Below are 21774 nucleotides of genomic sequence, written 5' to 3' on the forward strand. Positions count from 1 at the left end.
GATTTACTTTGTGTTTGACCGTTGAAGCAAAAAATGATTGCACTATATAGAAAAAATGCACATATTTTAAGATGTTGCCACTTATATGATTACACTTTCTTACAGAAATTGTAAATACGTCATCTTAGGCGTCACAACTGTGAGATTAAATTGTATGTCTATCCATTAAGTTATTTAAACTTTAATCATGATCAACTCAAAATTATCATTATTTTGTATTGCATTTATGTTTGTTTTTGTGTCTGGAAAAGTATTAGAGCTTGACGAAAGGTATGTTATTATTTTATTTAATAAGGAATATCATTATTCAGTAATTAACATAAAACTTTTAAACATATTGGTATGTAATTCATAATAATTCTTTTAAAAGAAAATTTAAACGCTACCTTCTTGGTTTAAACGACACTGTATAAATAATAACTGTTTTGTCTATATACCGTATTTTACGGACCATAAGGCGCACTTTAAATTCTTTTTTTTCCTCATAAATTGATCGTGCGCCTTATGGTCCGGTGCGCCTTATGTATGAATCAAGTGCGGTAGGGCTTTATTGCCTACACTCAAAACCAGTACCGATACTACTATTATATATGGTCCGGTGCGCCTTATGTATGAACAAAAAACTAATCAAAGCAATTTATTGACAGTGCGCCTTATAGTCCGGTGCAGTGCTGTGTTAAGCCCTTGGTGGGCCCCGGGGCCAAAATAATTTTGGGCCCCTTATCGGCAAGCAGACTTATGATAATATAGTGTGTATGTTAACTGCACTGATATGGAAAGGTGGTTCACTTCACTAGACTTTCTCACCAGTTGAGAAAACAATACAAATGTAAATAAGAGCAAACACACAGGTCCATCAAGTCACAGCTACACCTTTGCTGGCAATGAAAGCCAAAAGTGTTAACGATTTCTAAACATACTGGCAACGGTCATGAAGCGTAGGGGTCATTCAACCCAGATCTTATATCAGTATATATCACACAGTAGAAGTTGGCATAAAAATAAAATTTGACATGCTGATCACATTGAGTTCATACAATTGTTTATATCGGACAAGAATTGACAAAATTATGAGAATTTTAAATTTGCTAGTTACATTTGAAAGCAATTTTTTCCAAAAATTACAATTGGCATCTGAAGTTTCACTAACCTATTATTTTTAAATGTATAGCCATAACATAGCAAAACAGTTTAGAAGTGCAAAAAATAAAGTGAATTCACAAATGCTTTAACAAACAACATTTTAACACTTTCACCAAGTGGTAATTATGTTTTGCCTTATAGGATCACTGGGGTGGAGGCTGACTTGGTGACCTCATAAGGTCTTTTGCTTCCTTCCTCTCTCACTTTTATGTGCATTTGGTGTAATATTTTGTGAAAAAACATAAACCAGTGATTGATTGATTAAACCACTCACCATAACAATACTTTCAAAAAGCTACCCAAGTACCCATTCCAAATGCTAACATGAAAACTCAAGTGTACGGTACTCAAAACTCAAATGTGCATAATCAGGAACTTTAGTATGATAAAAACAGTAGTTACCAATCTAGTGATATACTTTCAATTCACAACAGAACAGTGGTAATTTATAGTAACTGCACAGAACGGCGTACATGGTTTATTAACTAGGCCTACTCACACAAGATACACTACGGTATTATTAGAAACCTGTTGTTAATCATGCTATATTTCACTAAAACATTTTTTTTATTAATTGCTTAATTTTTGGAACATTGTGGTTGTTGAATTAAGAAGCACAATTATTATGAGCAGCAGTTGCTGTAATCTAACTGTTGAATTAACTTTACTACGTGTAATTATTTTTTTCATATGCAAACACCATTGGTCATGCTAAAAACAGCTGTTATTGGAATGGTGCATGGGCATGAATGCTGACTTATGTAGATGAAGTTTAATAACTTTATCACATGTTGCAACTACTTCACAGGAATCACAGCATATATACATAAGAAAATTACTATGAACTTTAACAAAACGGAGCAATATTTACAGTGCAACACTAGTTAAGAGGTTTCTAGGTAAGGTCTAACAGCTTCATTACTTGCTGACAACTTTGCAGTACTCAGAAAGCCTTCATAGGTTACTGGTGCTTAATGAAATGTTGTAATGCTTACTGTACAATAACTACTACCTAGTTAAACTTTTATAACTTCATAAACAACCATCAACCCAGCAGTGTACAGAACACAGCAGAAATATAATTTATAGTAAACACAGGTCTATCAAGTTATACCTTCATCTTTGCTTGGAATGAAAGAAATGAAATATAAAGCAGCAACGATTTGAAATCACAAATAAAATCCTGGCAACTGTCATAAAATACTTATTATACTGGTATCTAAATGTATGGTGGTTACACTTGCCGATAGCTACCTCTGTAAAGTCAGGGATATTTATAATTACAGGATTGTAAATGCTAAAAATGAAATGCTAATTATTCTATGAGAAATGCTATTTTGTTTACTGTTTACAATTTTTTAGCAGTAAACAAAATATGACTGCAGAAATGGAATAGGCTACAAATAAGACAAACATTTTTATAGCCTACATCTAAAGACAGGTGAATTGATTATTACACTACTTAATGTCCGCTGTCCGCTTATTACTTGCTGACCTTTGAGGTCAGTTTTTGAATTGTTTGCCTTACTTTTGGTGGTTGTTCTTCAGCTTGTGGCCTGCTGGTCACTTTATCTGGTTCTTACCACAGCAATTAAAGACATGGGTAAAGATCGCATTAAATGCTTCATGGTTTCTGGTATACATTCAAGGTTTAACATTTGGCTCAACATAACTTTTGAAAAAAAAACTATGCAAAGAGCTTTGAGAAAAACATTCCCTTGCTTGGAACATCTGCAAAACTTTTGCAGCACGTCTGCACCATTGGTAATCATAGTAAACGAATGTACTTCAATGGCAATAATGGCAAAGCAAAGTTTGCTTGGTTCTGACAAACCTCCATGGTCAGCCATTTCAAAGAATTCCTCTTTGAGAGTTTTGTTTATAAATCTGAAATGTTCAAAGCAAGAATGTCGCTAGTTCAAACAAGACATCGTCTTTATGAAATGCTGAATGAAATCTTGGTACATAGCAATGTTACACCATTCTAGAACTAGACTACCAGTTGTAAACCAGTAACATTCACTTTGAAGTTAAGCTTAAGAAAACAAAACACCCTGTAAAACCATAATGTTAAGCTAAAAGTGCAACAGCCTTAATGCAGCTTATGACACTTCAAAAAAGACTTTTACCTTGCAAGTTATACCAGTAGATGTAGAAAAATACTTTATTGTTAAAAGGGATATCAATAGACCAACCAAACTTTCAGCTAGTCCAGTATTACAAAAAGTATTTTATGTGTCTTGTTTAGTTATTGGCAGACTTCAAAATCAATCGTACCTCACTCTTAAAGTTTATGCTAAAGAGAAGCTAACTTACAAAACATGAACGCTTTCACCTTACCCGGTATGCTAAAGAAAGGTTTCAATCTATGCTTTTGCAAAATTTAGACAAGGCATTGCAATAAAGTTATGCAAATGTCTTACATAATTTTCCCATTTATGACAATCAATTTAAAATGAGCTGTCTACTTTGTGGTTTAACAGTAGCTTACAAAGTATGGTGATCCTACCAGTGTATAAAGTGGTTTCAGTTCAACAGTTGCCAATTCCAAAGTTCTACCACAAAATACGAAAAAATAAATCACCAAAATAATTAAAACACATTTATCTTAAACACACCTTTGTGGGAATTGGGCCCGTCTTGACTTCAAGTATTCAATTGCAACCAACCTGTTTTATTTCAAATACAGGTAATTTTACTAATGTTGTCATATTTTAACTTTTCTTTAAGATAATGTGGTGTTTTTAGAGATGTTTTGGTATAAGGGCCCAGCATCTCATTGGTACCGGGCCTAAATTATCTTCTTAATGGACAAGTAGGCTACACGCAGTAAACTTTAACAACTAAAAAACACATTGTTACTGAAACGCAAAAGTCTATTACCTGTGGGCCCCCTGAAATTCCATCACAAAATAACTACAACACATTTATTTTAAACACACCTTTGTGGGAATTGGGCCCTTCTTGATTTCAAGTATTCAATTGCAACCAACCTGTTTTGTTTCAAATACAAATGATTTTACTAATGTTGTCGCAGCCTATTTTAACTTTGATTCAAGATAATGTGGTGATTTTTTAGATATTTTGGTACAAGGGCCCAGGCCCGGCATCTCATTGGTATCGGACCTAAATTATCTTCTCAATGGAAGTACACGCAGTAAACTCAGGGATATCTAGAGAAGGGGATATGAAGGCTTTTAATACGTCTGACAATAGAAGGGCTTCTGTTTATCGTAAATAATCTCTGTTTACCGTAAACTGACAATCGGCACTGTTAGTAGTTTAATAACTCTTGTTATGATAACCTGCATTGCGCTATCAGTATCAAGCCTGGATACTCACTGCACGCTCATGATTACTTGTTAATTCAACTACCCGTTTATTTGCTTTAAATCTGGCCTACTGCAAAGACTTTGTTAAAAAAAGCAGCTAACTTGTAACTTTTCAACTGTCTTTCCAAACAAGTATTCTTTAAATATGCTCTATGTAACATTTTCTAACTGTCATCTGTAGCTGACTGTACCAGTTGCACAACAAAACTTTCTGCAATTGTGAAAAGAACTGCATGTTTTACGCACTACAAACTACCGCCCTGGTAGTGTCATAAGAATAAGGCAATCGCTGTGAGCCTTCGCATCCCCTTCTTTAGATATCCCTGAGTAAACTTTAGCAGCTAAAAAACATGACACTGACGCGCAAAAGTATATTACTTGTGGGCCCCCTGAGATGGTGGGCCCGGGGGCCGGGCCCCCCTTGGCCCCCCCCTTGACACAGCACTGGTCCGGTGCGCCTTATGGTTCGTAAAATACGATAATTACATTATTCTATTTGCTCAATGCTCACCTCTTTGGTATACATTACTTTTGATTTTTTACTGATTAAAATTGTCAATTGATATCTCTTAAACTCCACAATTAATTCATGTAGTAGCACGGCAGTAAACCTGCTTAGTTTTTTTTTGCCTAATAAAAACATGTGATCTATATCAGCAAATGCTTGATTTTTTGTATGACCAGGGCTGGAAAAAATGTTTAGCTTCCCGGGAATCTGTTTTTTAGCGAAAAAATTTCCCGCGGCTTATAAGCATGATAATGACGTCATAATTACACCGTTTACAGTTTTCCAGCTTAAAGCCTCACGCAAAAAATATGGACGGCCATCTGTAGCTTCATAGTTCCAATAAAGATTCTTGGTATCGTATTCGTAAGCAGGCATGGCGCACCGTTTGTGCCTGATGTGCCCGCTTTGATCGGAATACATTGGCCAACAACAATAGGTTTAATAGATTAGACGCCGCATGCTCACAAATTAGATCCACTGACTCACCGACCACCGTGTGAATGTCATGAAACAATACGACATCACGAGCCGCTTGTTACGTACTTGACAAGATGCTTCATGCTCGAACGGGTTGACAGTATGTGTAATGTGCATGAATAGCATAACTAATTATTAAGCGATATAGGCATATAGCACAAAAAACGGCCAGACGGCTAAATGCACAACAAGTTTTGCTGAGTGGGAACACAAGACGTTGCGAAAATTACTTCTGCAACCTACAAAACAACCAGTCGGTTACACGAAGAATAACGAAACGCATTAATTAATTTGACAACAAAATCAAAATTACGACGCTAAAACAGCTGTTTTTGTAAATCAAAGAAACCGCAAGCAAGTTTTGCCCATGCGAAATGACTACAAATCACATTACCGGGACATAAAAAATGGTGACGATTTCTTGTTGTTTGGTCTATCTACCACAGCAGACACTTTGTACATTTTCGAGCGAATGTCATTAGTACTAAAATGCCATAGTTTTTCTTTAAAATGTAGATTAAGACCCTGTTTCACGATGCTATTACACTTGCTTATGTGTGGCCCATTCCAGTGAATGAGCAGCTCGTTGCTAATGTCTTCATTTATTTATTTTTTATTTGTGGATGTTTTTGTACCTCCGCAAACATTTTGAATTTTTTCAATTACACTTTCCGTGCTTTTGACGGCGCTTTCGGGCGGACTACTGCAATATATTTAGTATTTACGCAATTTTGCTGAACTTGTTCAGCTCTGAGGTACAAGTTGGATGTCGTAAATACGCAGTGATACGAATCAGTGTCGGAAATGCCATGTGTCAGCAAATTACGATGACGGTGAATGAAAGACGTTAGTAAACGTGATTCTTACGGTAAAAATTTCCCACAAACTGACAAATTTCCCGGGAATGTCATTCCCGGATTCCCCATTTTTTCCAGGCCTGTTGTATGACTGTTTGTGTATTTACTGTGTATGTTATTTAGACCTACATCACCTAGCTTAAGGTGGGTGCTGACTAGATACCGCTTGGTCTTTTCACAGTCTTCTCGTCATAGGACACACAGCAGATTATTGCATATTTTGTATTTTTTTCATGTTTGTGTTGTGACAAATAAATAAACTGATTGATTGATTGTACTGGTGTTCTGAACTTAAAACCGGAGCATGTATATGGTGCACCACTGTCAATCTGTCATTCATTACAGATGCGTTGGAATAGGGAACTTTGTTTTAGTTGAAGGTGCATGTTTAGCTATCTCAAATGAATTTTAAACAATTAATTTTAACAAATTGCATTAAAAGAACTTGATTGACCACTGTTGTTTTTCTTTACACCTTTACACAAATTAGCAACTTTCCACATCAACAGACATAGTGGAACTAGGAAAAATAGTATTAGACCTATGTAATGTTGTATAATATATAAAAAAAAAAACATAGACAAGCAAAACAAAGTTAGTTTAGCGGGTTTAAGATAATGTATACAAAACAACATATCTAACATAATGAATCAAACGTTTTCGACTCGTATATATAATCGTATATGTGTCCTCATCACGAATTAAATCTGCAATATACATAAAATGAAAATCGTAAAATAAATTTGACTTTGCACTATAACTCTAACATTGACACTCTGGACTGAAAAGCACAAACTGAACAAATGACACAAGAATGATTACAAGTACATTATACGATGGGAAACAGATCACATGAGGTGTTTTTAACACACTAATACTTCACAGTACTACTTAAAATACTGAAAGGCGGTGGCTATATTTACTCTAGATAGTGTAATAATAGCTTCAATAGCGTTGCCAGATAAGGAAATTTGCCCTAATTTGAGAAAAGTTTGAAGCTGTGGAAAACAAAAACTTGTATTTTTGGAATTGTTTTTTAGTCCTGCGCAAAGATCAAAACCCTAATCTTATTCGTAACTCTGTCCCTTACCTTAACACTTTCTAACTTTAATCCTAACTCTGGCAACACCTGATTGTAACAATGGCAACAAGTGGGTAAAGATTGCCATGCCCATGTCTTTGAATAATCCAAGAGTGGGGAATCTGTGGCTTGCAAAGAAAATCAACCTCTTCGATTTTTCTTAAATTTTACTCACCTTTTCGCTATCCTATATAATGAACAACTGCAAAATTTGAGTGAAATTTATTGAGAAACACGAGAGTTATGAAGCATTTAGTTTAGGGGAGTCTGCCGAGGGGGCACATTTTTTTTATTTTTGGCCATGTTTGAGGCCCTATTACTACTAAACTAAATTAGGTAAGAACCCAAATTTTTTACATGTGATAGTACTTTTGCCAAATATTAAAAAAACAACATTGTTCACATTGTCACTCTAAAAGGTCAAAGGTTATAGACATCCAAAGTTGGCCGTTTCCAGCTCTCGGCTAAAATTTTAAAACCTTGCCAAGACCCTATTTTTGATTGGTTTTGGCTGAAATTTAGTAGAAATGTTGTTTACAGGTTTCTCTATAAACTGAGAAAATTTCAGTACAAAATATTAAAGGGGTTGGGAGGTATTTAATGTGAAACATGGGTTTAAATGAAAAAAAGCAAAAAGTGGGGTCCTTTTAATACCCCGGTTAGGCGGTTACCCATGACCCCAGTGAAAATTTGCAGTGAAATTTTTTTCACATATTCACTAAGATATGACAAGTCTACCATGCAAAATTGATCCATGGTTCTCAATGTTTTCTTATAGAAAGTATTTTTCAAAGTTTGGACAGAAACGCTAAAAATTAGAAATGAAAAATTCAAGGGAGTAGAGGTGATCATTATTTTATCTTGCTATTGGCTATATAAAGTGTTCTTGATGGCAGTAGCAATATTATGTGCTTGACAAATGACAATGTAGACCTATGAATAATTTTTGCAAGACGTTTTATGCATAAAGTTTAAGACATTATTTTCTTTATGTGTTTTAGCCAGACTGTCCGATATCGTTTTGTTCGATCTTTTGGTATTAAATTTTCTTTAATTGCATAAAGAAGAAAAAGTATATAACACCAGAATGCGAAGTTAATGCAAGCCGAAAATGCTCCCCTTGAATTTTTCATTTCTAATTTTTAGCGTTTTTGTCCAAACTTTGACGAATACTTTCTATAAGAAAACATTGAGAACCATGAATCAATTTTGCACGGTAGACTTGTCATATCTTAGTGAATATGTAAAAAAAATTTCACTGCAAATTTTCACTGGGGTCATAGGTAACCGGGTTATTAAAAGGACCCCACTTTTTGCTTTTTTTCATTTCAACCCATGTTTCACATTAAATACCTCCCAACCCCTTTAATATTTTGTACTGAAATTTTCTCAGTTCATAGAGAAAATAGGGTCTTGGCAAGGTTTTAAAATTTTGGAAAATTTTAGCCGAGAGCTGGAAACGGCCAACTTTGGATGTCTATAACCTTTGACCTTTTAGAGTGACAATGTGAACAATGTTGTTTTTTCAATATTTGGCAGAAGTACTATCACATGTAAAAAATTTGGGTTCTTACCTAATTTAGTTTAGTAGTAATAGGGCCTCAAACATGGCCAAAAATAAAAAAATGTGCCCCCTCGGCAGACCCCCCCAAACTAAATGCTTTATAACTCTCATGTTTCTCAATAAATTTCACTCAAATTTTGCAGGTGTTCGTCATATAGGATAGTGAAAAGGTGTGTAAAATTTAAGAAAAATCGAAGAGGTTGATTTTCTTGACTGTGTGAATTGACACGGAATGGCCCTATGCGAATTTACTTATTCACCCAATCATACTTTTCTGTAGATAACACCTTCTTCAAAAAGACATTGTTCAATTTTACATTCTCGTAAAGTCAGAGCAGGACCAATCAGTATTGGTTTTACATGTGATAACGGCTTTTACGTTCTGCTCCAGCATCCTGCTCTCAGACCACATGCTCTTCATGATGGAAAAAATTCACCTTCAGCAAGTAGGCTACACAGCAACAACAGTAAAGAAAACATGCTAATTGGTAATGTTCGTGTATTATGCTGGCTGGCTGAACGCCCAAGCGGGTTGTTTGGCTGGCCGGTCGGGACACCGGGACGAGACGTTAAAAACCGGGACTGTCCCGCCTAAAACGGGACGTATGGTAAGCCTAAAATTAACCCTTCCCCCTACTTACATTGGAATGCCTGACAACTCATCTTTTAGGACGACCTCTCACACCTCACCAATGTTCCGAAAGATTGGCTAATTTTTACATATTTTGGTAGGTTTTTGTCAGTGGAAAAAGAAGGAGTATGGCTGGTTATGTTTTATGCTCCATGGTGCGGGCACTGCAAGCAATTGGAACCAACATGGTTGCAGGTTGGAGCAGCACTTCATGAACAAAACGCTGGAGTGCATGTTGCAAGGATAGATGCCACTAGGTAATTTAGAGCGTGGTTTAACTTGCTATTTATCTCTTATCATTGACATTACAGTACCAGTGTTATCAATCACAGACAGACAATGGCATAAGCTTGCATGCAACTTATCGAATGTGTTTTGCTTTTACAATGCATTTATTTGTGTGTATTTCCTATTTCTGATGCTGATCAGGTACTCAACCGTGGCAAGTCATTATCAAATTCGGGGTTTTCCAACTATTGTATTTTTTAAGCAAGGAGTACGAATAGACTACCAAGGGGCTCGTTCAAAACAAAGCATAATGTCTTTTGCCAATCGAGCGAAAGGGTAAGAAGTTGAAATATCACATATATAATCTAGTAATAGCAAAAACAAGTTATGACTGTTGCAAGTTAATTTATGTACACACTAAAAAATGTAAAGAAGAATACGAAACAAACTTTTCTAGATTTGCATGTTGTGAGATGTCATAAAGTTTACAAAAAATACCATGTTAGATTTTCACATCTGTTTGGTACAAGTGATGCATGTGACATTACGCTTTTGATTTTCAGCCCTGCAGTTACTCAGTTGGATAGCCAGGATTCTTTGCTTTATGCAAAAAGAAGTCATAATGTTTTTTTTCTATATGTTGGAGATGAGAGTCCATTAAAGAAAATGTATTTTAATGTTGCATCACGTGTTTTTACCAGTCTCAATCTATACTCAGCATCAAAAAACATATTACCTAGCGTAAGTTTTATCCTTTACTATTGCAAATGTGTTTTGAAATCAGTTTACTGAACTAAATTTATTTATTTGTGATGTTGCAGAAGCTCAGAACTGTGAAATGCCCTCCATGTTAACCTGTGCCAAACCTTTCTTTTTGTTGCTGCAATTTGTTAACTCTATGTTTTATATCAGGACGTGTCCGTAGATAATGAAGCCACAATACTTGTTTTCAAAGATGGGAAGTATTATGAAGCCCCAAGCGATTTTCTTAGTGACAACATTTTACGGATGTGGCTTTTATCAGAGCAATTTCCAAGTTATAATCACTTAACCGGTGAGATATGATAGTAGAGTTTGTTACTTTGGCCTTCTTTACCACCAGGCTTTGTGGCCATGCAAACCTCAACCTAGCTGTTGGCAAACGGCGACTCGCGGATTAGACGCCGCTCTTAGTATGAATAATATGGAAAATATATAAATCAAGCACTAAAAGCTTATAAATCTGAATAATCTTTATGTAACGCTTATTTATCGATTCTTGGTCTGAAAATCGATTTTACCATAACAATTAACTTTGAAATATAAAACTACATTATTTTGAGACTTGTTTAATGTTATGGAAGCGGTAAAATTCTCGCCTCATAGAAGTATCCTTGAGTACTGATAATGCAGTCATTCCTTTTTACCAAAATAACACTGCCAATGTTGTAGTGGAAACAAAAATGTTTAATTTTCTGTATGTAGACCAATTTGGCTTCATGTACTATCGTCATAAAAACAGGTGGCAGCTTTCAATTGTTACGAGCTTCTGGAAGAAGATTCGCCGTGTCGGTCACTAATAAGAATGATCTTTTGAATAATACCTTGCGTAACATAGCGTTGCAAAGAAACCTTCCTTACACGTTTTGTTGGGAAGAGGGGAACGCCGTCATCAACAGCATAACTTATGGGTGAGAAGTATTTTGATGTGAAAAATTGATTGAATTAATTCCAACCACGATGGCTGTTGATTTTTGGAACACAACATATTGTTCATAGCTGCAAGTGACGTTTTGCAAGCTTGTATGTTGACGCAAGTGCAAATTGACGATCACCACTTTTGTACCTCCACATACGTTCATTTTCCATGTGTGATCGTGTTAACAATTGCCGCATGTCACCACTGTCACATTAGTAATTCAACTTTAAAGTAGAATGCTTCAATCATGTGATTTTGTTTAGGAATAATCACTCCAGTAGAGAAATTCATTAACTTATATTTTTCTAAAAGCACGATCAGCATCCCAAACGTGGTTGTGTTCGACGTGCGTTCTCATGAGTACTTTGTGTTAAACGATGGTGGCCCGAATTTCACCATCAAGAAATCCCGAGTAGATAAGTTCTTCAAGGACATCAAAGAAGGAAATGTGACACCAAAAGGGGGAAATGGAGTGATGGAACAGACTAAAAGAGTGGTGGGAGATGTTACCGGATTCTTTGTGGTATGTATCGATTGGTACAGGGCCGGATTAAGGGTTTATGGGGCCCTGTGCTGAGCTGAAAGTGGGGGCCCTTATCAAGTGACATTTTTCGCTAAAAATTAATGGTGGAGTGGGGCAACGACACGGGCCGAGTTGCATGTATCTGTGGCACCGAGTCCCAAAGAGCGGACCAGTCGCGTAGCCAGAAAAAAATGTTGGGGGGGCCAAATATTTGATGAATTGAAGAGAACAACAAAGTGTTTGATTTGAAGCCATCGCCACTTGATGTGCAGTGGCGTATCCTGGTGGGTTGAAGCAATAAAAGTGGTAGGGGGGTTAGAGCGTGCCGAAGGCACGCGTATTTTAGGGGGGTCCGGGGGCATGCTTCCCCGGAAATTTTTTGAAAAATTACACACATAATGGATTATAGCGCTTTCTGAAAACACTTTTAGGGTAATATTTGTATGAAATTTATTAGCAGATAAACAGCTATTAACTTATTAAAGATAGCTCTTACACACAAACGGGCAAAAACTGTGGCTAAATTAGAGAACACTAAAAACTCAGCTACACAAAAACTCAATAACTACACAAAAACCCAACAGAGTAAGCCATTCTGAAATTGCTTCCACAAATTAGTTCAAAGAAACGTAAATCGCGTAAATTTTGCGCGATTTACGATTTGCAAAATTTATTGGTGTTATTCTGTGTGTCTGAAACAAGTCCTTGGAGGTGTTAATAGCCAGATGTCTTGGAAAACGATATAAACTTTTACAAACTTTATTATATTTTCAACAAAAGACTCAACTTCGGAATCCAAACTTGGAAAATTTGGGGGGGGGGGGCATGGCCCCTTTCTCCCCCCCTGGCTATGCCTATGCAGCGGATCACCTTCTTCTTATTGTTTGCCCTCGGCTTGCCACCCGGTGCAGTAGGTGAGACCTGTCAGTGTATAACTCCGTTGCGGAAGAATGTGTCAATCTGTGGTGTATCAACAAACTTTAGAAGACTCGATAGAAGAAGAACTGCATCATATCTAACTGACCATCTTGAATCAGATAATGTCTTCAAAACAGGCAAACCATCTAGGAATTTTCGATGGACTTGCCAACGATGATTAGATGAGACGAGCCATGAATAAAGGCTTTGCAACAATTCAAAAAGCTCAGCGGCAGAACGGCATGTTTCTACAGGACATTTAGGCTACCGATTAAATTAAGTGAATGTGCTGTGCAAAGGACATAATGAGCTACACTACATTTCTCGCGCAGAAGAGCTTGAAGACCGTTATACTTGCCACTCATATTGGCAGCATTATCATAACTTTGACCCGTAATCCGTACCATTTTCGGATATAAAAGTATCAAATAAATATGTTTTTTGTTAAAAAAACGAAGAAAAATTGAATAACTGGGGCTGGGCAGGGGTGCTGCAGCACCGCAGCACATATGGGTGAGCCGCCCTTGCTTGTTTGAGATACGAATTAAAGCAGTAATCTCCAGCTGTGCAACTAAAAAAATTAATAGATTTTTTTCTTTGAGGTGGGGGCCCTGGGCTTCAGTCCGCCCCCCCCCCCCTTAATCCGGCACTGGATTGGTAGTGTTGCATCTCCCATTTGTTCGTAAGAAACTTTGTTTTGTCTACATTGCTTCGCCTTGTCATTGCACAAAACGAGGTTCCAAGATGTTTTGGGTAAAAAAGCCTGCGTTTTAGCTGCTTAACCTGTTAAGCGTCACCAACTGCATAAGCCGTTTACAGTTGTTCACTTAGAACTGACACCAACGGCATATGCCGTTTTCAGACTTGAGCTGTTTATATTGATCTGTCAGCCACGACATATTACGTTTCTCGCAAAGAAAAGAGAAGTGATGAAAAAAGGAAACTCTCTGGAAACTCTGTGATCAATCTAGCGTGAATAAGCGTCATAGCAACAATGCAACTGCAAATGCAGTTTGTTGGTGTGGCAGAGGTAATTGTACGGCCTAGCAGGGGTGGATTCAGCAACGTTTGAGGGGGGATTTCAACAAAAACAATTATGTAGGTCTACATTAATCCGACTTTGCGAATACACCTTGAATGAAGTTACTCTTCTGTGTTTTAGGGGGGAGCGACGATCGCTCCCCCTGGATCTGCCTTTAGTAGGCTATAGTGTACACTGTTGATCCGTTTTTAGACTAATAATAAACTGTGCCACAACAATCTTCAACGTTTTTATTTATTTATGATTGTTTAACATAAAACAACAACAATTAGTCCTTCTGCAAGAAAAAACTGCTATTGTTAGCACACAAACCAGTCTCTGCGCGTTGCAGGGTTGCCAGGTAATCCTGAAGGAACTCAGACAGTATCAGTCTGAAATTCGACATAATTGTTTTATTTATCATCCAGCACTTCACTGTTCTCGCAGAGAAATTAAACATTGGCACATAACCATTAAGCACATCCAGAATGTGACAGAACAGAGAAAGCAAAAAGCGATTATTAGCCTACACCCTTTAGCAATTTACACAACAACGTACAAAACTGCGTTGTTGTGCATAAAAGTTGCGTTGTTGTGCATAAACTGCATAAAGCTGACATAGGCTTTATAGAACACAAGACATGGCAGAACTCCAATTCCTACTGCATACTTTCGATGTTTATTGCTAAATATTCAATTTCTTCTTGGGTTGAGTAGCCTACATCTCTCATGTGCAGAGAACCTTTCATTCATCTCTTTAGCATTTAGACAAGAGTGTAACATGTACCATGTTTTTAACTAACAAATTTATATTTCAACATTTAACCGAAAATTATCAGTATTGCAAAATGCATTTCAATGCTGCAAATTCAAAACCTAGCGTTCTCACAGAACATAAGTCAAGCTTCCTGTAACAAATGCCACTCACACAGAATCTAGCTCAACACATCTGTATTTCTAATGCGACATAAATATGAAACCGGTATAGCATTTCCCTTGATTCTTACGATAGCTATTATTGATGAAAAGGCTCTACCGGGATATTATGATATAAGCGGGGAATTGAAAAATGAAAATACTCAGACTTGGCATTCGAAATTTGACTGGCAAAACGAACGGACTGAATTTTTTAGGAGAAGGTTAAATGCACGCCGGGAGAATGTCACTCATCCGACACCCGTCTCAATAAATTAAATTAGTTATATATCTTCTCAACTCCCCAAATACTAAAACTTGTAACATTGATAAATAATAAAATGTATGATTCTATTCGATTGGTTTACTTTTTGTAGGAAGTCATACCCCTAGACTAGACAGCCAGAAGCCTAAATTATCCTTCTAAAGTATACTTTTAAATTAGAGACTTAGAGTCTCAATATTCTTTTAAATTATCCTTTTATTTTATAACCAAATTACGACAGAAAGTTAGGAAAAACCCTACATTGGGGGCTCGTCCAAACAAAGTAAAAAATTTTTAGTTTGTGAAAATTTTTTTAGTGTAGCCAAATTAGACAGAATATTTATCAGGTAGTCAAACAGTCTTAATATAATTAACTTATTAAACCTTTAATTTGACATATGTAATATAAATGTTAGCCTACCACATTGGTGACACTCAGACAAGTAAGTTTAGAAATATTCTCCAAACTAGCTATAAAAAAATCTGGTAAGTACCCTATGCTACAATTTTTATCATAAATACCTTTTAAAAACATGTTACTTGATAACATTTCACACGTTAGTTCGACAATAAATTTTGTGCAGCCTACTGTACTTTTTAAGCGCAACGCCGGCAATTTATTGCTTGTCAAACGTAACTGATTTTTGTTGTTTGCTTATGGGAAGTAATAATAGCGAATTGTTCAGCGGCAGACAGCCCATTTAAACGCCGATGTCAACAATTTATTTACATACCGAAGCGCCATTTGCCACTTTTAATATTTTTAAACGTTCACATTAGAATAATTAGATTCACTGATTAGTAATTACCAACAAGTTGCCTTTTCAGGGAAACATAACCATGTAATTTTTTTAAAATTCACAGTGTCAAATGTAACTTGAATTTTTAGCTCATTTTAATATTCCTTTTATTTTGCCTTACTCGGCATCGCAGATTGCAGGACACCCCGTCCCAATCTTATTTTATACAGACGTGCAGGCACCGCTCTGCAAAGCGTTGTGGTTTCGCTCCCAAGCAACCATCGTAATTTTTGTGCGTCTTTTTACTCCGGCTAGGAGACACTTTGGTACCCTTATACGTTCTCAGCTGAAGCTATCAGTTCGTGCAACTCCCTGGGGCAAAGGAAAGGGGAAATCATGCGAAGCCGCCTGGACACATAAGGTTGTTATCGTTCCCCCCATTTTTTTTATAATTATTAGGAGCTAACATGATTTGAGAAACTTTGTTTAGCTATTATAGCCGCTGTGTTTCTTTTGGTTGGAATTGCAGTATATGCACAGTTAGTTACCCTGAATATGGAACGTTGTGTGTAAAAGCTTGGTTGGCATTTGGCCATGTAATTTCTTTTGTTTCTTGATAAGGCAGGAGCGCTGCCACGTTCTAAAATCGATTAAACAGCACCATTCATCCCACGTCGTTCAAACGTTGATTAACCATTACAAAACATGCTAGAAGTTTTATGCCTACCGATTTTATCTCGGTATGTTCTATTGAACCATTACTGTTTCCTGTTACATAATTCTATTAGCCGTAAGCTTAGCCTACGCCATGACACTGTCATGTTACGTAGTATTCCCATTTATCCTATGTTATTATTTACCGCTTTTACATATCGTACTTTTAGCTACGCCATGTCTCATTGACATTGTTCATTCACTGATATCGCATCACCACCTGTTTTTCACTGCATTTTATTACAATTTTAGGTGCTCATCATTTCACCTAGCCTACGTTAACTAAGCTATTCGTTCTCAACGACTTCGCTCATTCACTGACATTGCCTCCCCTTTATTGTATCACATTGTACATACTTACAGATACAGTCTACCGATTTTTCCTGCCTGTTCTCACACTTGAACAGCTTCCAGAACCTGGCATTTGCTGCCATGATTAAATCATGTCGTTTAGTCGTTTCAACCATTCTTATGCTTTTTTATCGTATTACAGTACGGTATAAGTACATTACTAATTATTATAATTACAGTACATGTATCTCGCGGATGCTACTCTGTATCGAATTTTGCAGATGCGCCACCTCGCCACATGGTTGCTGCTACGACGAGATGCGAGAGACATTGAGAGACCTCAAGAGACATTGAGAGACTGACAGCACTACGACGGATGACACGACAGAGCTATCAACGTCATCGCCACCACACCGTGGCCCTCATCAACTTACCTCCACGTGAGATGCCTCTATTCAGACATGCCTTTACTAAAGAAGCTCTACGGACACGACGTCAACTCGGCTGACCTCATTGCCGCCTACATGCACCGAAGCTGCATCGTTAACTTTCAACATGATCAATCCCATGTCCGCCGTAAAACTGCACTACCGTGCACAGTAGTTGCATTGTTACGCACTCAAACCTTCTTCACACAAGAAGCACTCTACTTCAACAACATCGCCGCAGCATTCAGCTGCCCAAGACGTCTGCTTTACAGCTTGCGACCTTACAAGCTGACCACTCATTCATGTCGTGCTCACTGCTCATCATCCGTCAACAGACATAAACTGAACTGCTCATCAGCACTGCTTGTCATAGTCTCGAACTCAACATGCTTGAACTGTATAGCATAACTGGTCCTCAAAGACATTACTCTCACAAACGCCATCTTTGTCTAGCTAGTACAACCTTCGCGCACGCGTAGCACACCGCTATTCTATTATTATTATGGTTGCTTCTATGAGTGTCAAGCCTATCTCCCCGGACGCGGGGCATGAACAATCAAGGACACTCACCTGCCTATATAGCCTAACCTACCATATTTGTGTATTTTATCTTGCAAGTGCAATCTGTGTATATCATACCAAGCCAAAGGGCTCCCAGGGAACTAAGACATCGCCTTATCTCTTATGATAACCGACTGTTACCCCTGTAACCGCAACTACTGTAGCCTATTACAGTCCCGCAATTATTGTAGCCTATATCGTAGCCTACTAAGCCAAGGGCTTCCAGGGAACTAAGACATCGCCTTATCTCTTACGATAACCGACTGTTACCCCTGCAACCGCAACTACTGTAGCCTATTACAGTCCCGCAATTATTGTAGCCTATATCGTAGCCTACTAAGCCAAGGGCTTCCAGGGAACTAAGACATCGCCTTATCTCTTACGATAACCGACTGTTACCCCTGTCATCACGTTATCGACTACTTATTAACTTATGTGTGCGTTTAATCTCCTCATCCCACGAAAGGAGGGGGGTCATGTGTCTTCCCCTAGCAATTGTTAGCCTACAATTGTCAAGTTTCTTTGTAAAGTACATATCTTATAACCACACACCTATATATTATTGCATCATGTATAACCGAGTTATTGTAATATTATTTATCTGTTATTTTGCCGTAAGGAGGGAAGTGTGTAACATGTACCATGTTTTTAACTAACAAATTTATATTTCAACATTTAACCGAAAATTATCAGTATTGCAAAATGCATTTCAATGCTGCAAATTCAAAACCTAGCGTTCTCACAGAACATAAGTCAAGCTTCCTGTAACAAATGCCACTCACACAGAATCTAGCTCAACACATCTGTATTTCTAATGCGACATAAATATGAAACCGGTATAGCATTTCCCTTGATTCTTACGATAGCTATTATTGATGAAAAGGCTCTACCGGGATATTATGATATAAGCGGGGAATTGAAAAATGAAAATACTCAGACTTGGCATTCGAAATTTGACTGGCAAAACGAACGGACTGAATTTTTTAGGAGAAGGTTAAATGCACGCCGGGAGAATGTCACTCATCCGACACCCGTCTCAATAAATTAAATTAGTTATATATCTTCTCAACTCCCCAAATACTAAAACTTGTAACATTGATAAATAATAAAATGTATGATTCTATTCGATTGGTTTACTTTTTGTAGGAAGTCATACCCCTAGACTAGACAGCCAGAAGCCTAAATTATCCTTCTAAAGTATACTTTTAAATTAGAGACTTAGAGTCTCAATATTCTTTTAAATTATCCTTTTATTTTATAACCAAATTACGACAGTAAGTTAGGCAAAACCCTACAAGAGCATTTCTTGGCAAAATAAATAAAGTAAGAACGATTTCATTTAGTTTCTGGTGTTTGTCTTTGTAAAATGTGAATGACAGCCTGAAGAAAAGCCGCACGATTGTAGCAATTAATGCAGGAACAGACAGGCAAGAAAAAACATAAAACTCAAAATAGCCTTTCGTTGCACCCTTTGATTTGCTGATATCCAGAAAACAATCTGCACGGAACTGGTGCTAGGAATACGAACTAAACCAAAAAACTTTTCAGAGGTCATAAAAATTCAGCCAAATTAGGACACAAGCGAAATGTCCGAATGATTTGATAGCTGTCAGACACAGTAAATGAAATGAGGCCAATTTATCGAGTTTAGTCCGAAATTTAGGCCATCTGGTAACCCTGACGCGGTGCACGATAATTGGCAAAAAAGATGACAATACGAAAGCAACTTCATTTCCCAGGAGTGACGCTTAACAGGTTAATAACTGGTCATCGCCAAAGTTGCTTTTATACTTCTCTGCGTTAGATATGATTAAGAAAATTATAGAATATTTCGCGACAGAAGTCACACCGCCGGTTTGCAGATTTAATTTTACCGTTACAGTGAATTCATATCGTCCGCACTTTGTTTTCAGGGTCTTTTCACGAAGCAACCCATCGTCGCAGCCTTGATCATTCTAGTCCCACTCCTATTAATATCTTGTTGCTGTTTCTGTCTGTGTTCCATTAACGACGATGAGATCACTTCTTCAGAGGATGAAGACAGCGAGTTTGAAGATGACACAAGAGAGGTAATGGAGGATATGAAAAGTGAAGATTTTCATGATGAAGTTGGACCTGAAGAGGTTAAAGATGAAACCCCAATGGAAGGATTGAGGCAGAGAGTCAAAGAGGAAACGAAACAAGATGACAATTGAGGAAAAACGTTGCTGGCAAATCTCGTTCTTTTTATATCTATTTAACGTAAGCGGACGTTGGGCAAATTTGCTTCATTGGTTATCTTTTTTTTTCTTAAATGTTGTCGAGATTAGTTAATTGTGTGATATACTGTGTCAGTGTTGCCTCGTTTCGTAACCTACTAATCAGAAAATGTGTCTGCATTGTCATGTTGTTTTGTCAGTATTGTATTTATGGAAATATCATCTATATGTCGCTACTGCCTTTTCAACTAGAATCATTGAAGATAATAATATTCAAATTATTTACTACTGTTTTTGAAATCTTTTCAATATGTCAAAATTGTACGGAATGTTTCAAGAGTCCTGTCACTTTGAAGGGGCCCACGTCACTTAATGAGTTTTTTTTCTCCAACCCACAGGACAGGATGGTTCTTTTAACCTTTCCGAAAACGTCATGATATTTGCCCAATCCCATCAAGACTGCTGAAACATCCTGTACCGTGCTCAATTTAAAATTAGAATTCTGACTGTTGCAAACCCATATCGAAACATATCAATACATAAGATCTAATATCTTCTTAGTGTGATTGTGCAAAGGCCAACGTCAAGGAATCAGGTATTGCAAAGCATTCGCACATCTCCACTTTAAGTAAAACATGGCAGTCTGAACTAGTGTAACAACCCAATAGTCACGCTGAATAGCGGGAAAATTTAATAGGTTCTTAAAGTTGTGAACACCTAACTTGCTTGTGACCTTGTGTTTCAATTGACGTTATTGTTCAGTGAAAGTGCAATCAAATGGAAAATTTTTATGATATAACCCTTCATAATTTATTCGAAAATAAAAATTGCAGGGGTCCCACGTAAGATTTTCTTTTTTTCATAATTTTATGCCAAAAAAGTCAAAAATTTTATATGTTTTTTTATGATTATTCTTTAAAATTTTACATCAGAGCTCGATGTTTTGTTATATTTTAATTTTTTTAAGTTTTTCTGTTTACATTTCAAGCATAAGAAGCGATTACGGAAAAAGAGTCAATGCAAGTCATCACATCAAAGCAAACATACAGCTTTTGAGTAGAAGTAGAAAACATAATATACTGTAAGCTTGTTATACTTTACATTATTTCAATATGGTCAAATTGTTTAACTCAGCCAAGATTTAAACTTTAAAGCAAAGTTACAACACAACGCGCTTGATCAATGCATTAGAACATTGGCAGGGTCACATAATATCTGACTTCTGATCATCATAGAAGACAATTAAAGTCTACCAATATCAGCCCAAACTTTAATCATACAGTAAGTATTATATAATATTGTTTAAAATTTAATTATTGAAGAACAACTGGATAGTGAATACCGATCTTTTCTATAATTTTGCAATATAAAAAATACTGTGCTGACATTAACTGCCTTGAGTAATTGATCATGGTAAAGAAAATTTTCGTACTATATCATAAAAGAAAGGTTTGGATGGGTGGTGCCATAAATAAATCCTGTAATTGCAATTTATTATTTAACCCTGTGTCTTGATCGCATACAGTTCAAAATGGTTCATTCTTGGGAAATGTAAAACCATCTTTGAGCGAATTATAAAGTTTAGGAAGTGGCTATTGTTACATGACCGTATCAAAGGCCGTAATTCCGCCGTGTTTCCGATTGTTTTCTTATCGGGCAAAAGCTAGGATTAGGTGAACAGTTATGATTGGGTACAATAAG

General features: G+C 36.9%; 1 protein-coding gene across 1 annotated transcript; it reads left to right on the plus strand.

Moving 5' to 3' along the window:
* Positions 1 to 113: 113 nt before the first annotated feature.
* LOC145781114 (protein disulfide-isomerase TMX3-like) lies at positions 114 to 20682 on the plus strand. The gene is made up of 8 exons (XM_082592868.1): positions 114 to 270; positions 9695 to 9850; positions 10023 to 10157; positions 10385 to 10562; positions 10734 to 10875; positions 11323 to 11491; positions 11812 to 12022; positions 19789 to 20682. The coding sequence occupies exons 1-8, from the start codon at positions 188 to 190 to the stop codon at positions 20068 to 20070; spliced, it is 1356 nt and encodes a 451-aa protein (XP_082448994.1). The 5' UTR covers positions 114 to 187; the 3' UTR covers positions 20071 to 20682.
* Positions 20683 to 21774: the final 1092 nt, after the last annotated feature.

The sequence above is a fragment of the Aplidium turbinatum genome, chromosome 12, assembly GCF_918807975.1.
Source record: "Aplidium turbinatum chromosome 12, kaAplTurb1.1, whole genome shotgun sequence".
Lineage (NCBI taxonomy): Eukaryota > Metazoa > Chordata > Ascidiacea > Aplousobranchia > Polyclinidae > Aplidium > Aplidium turbinatum.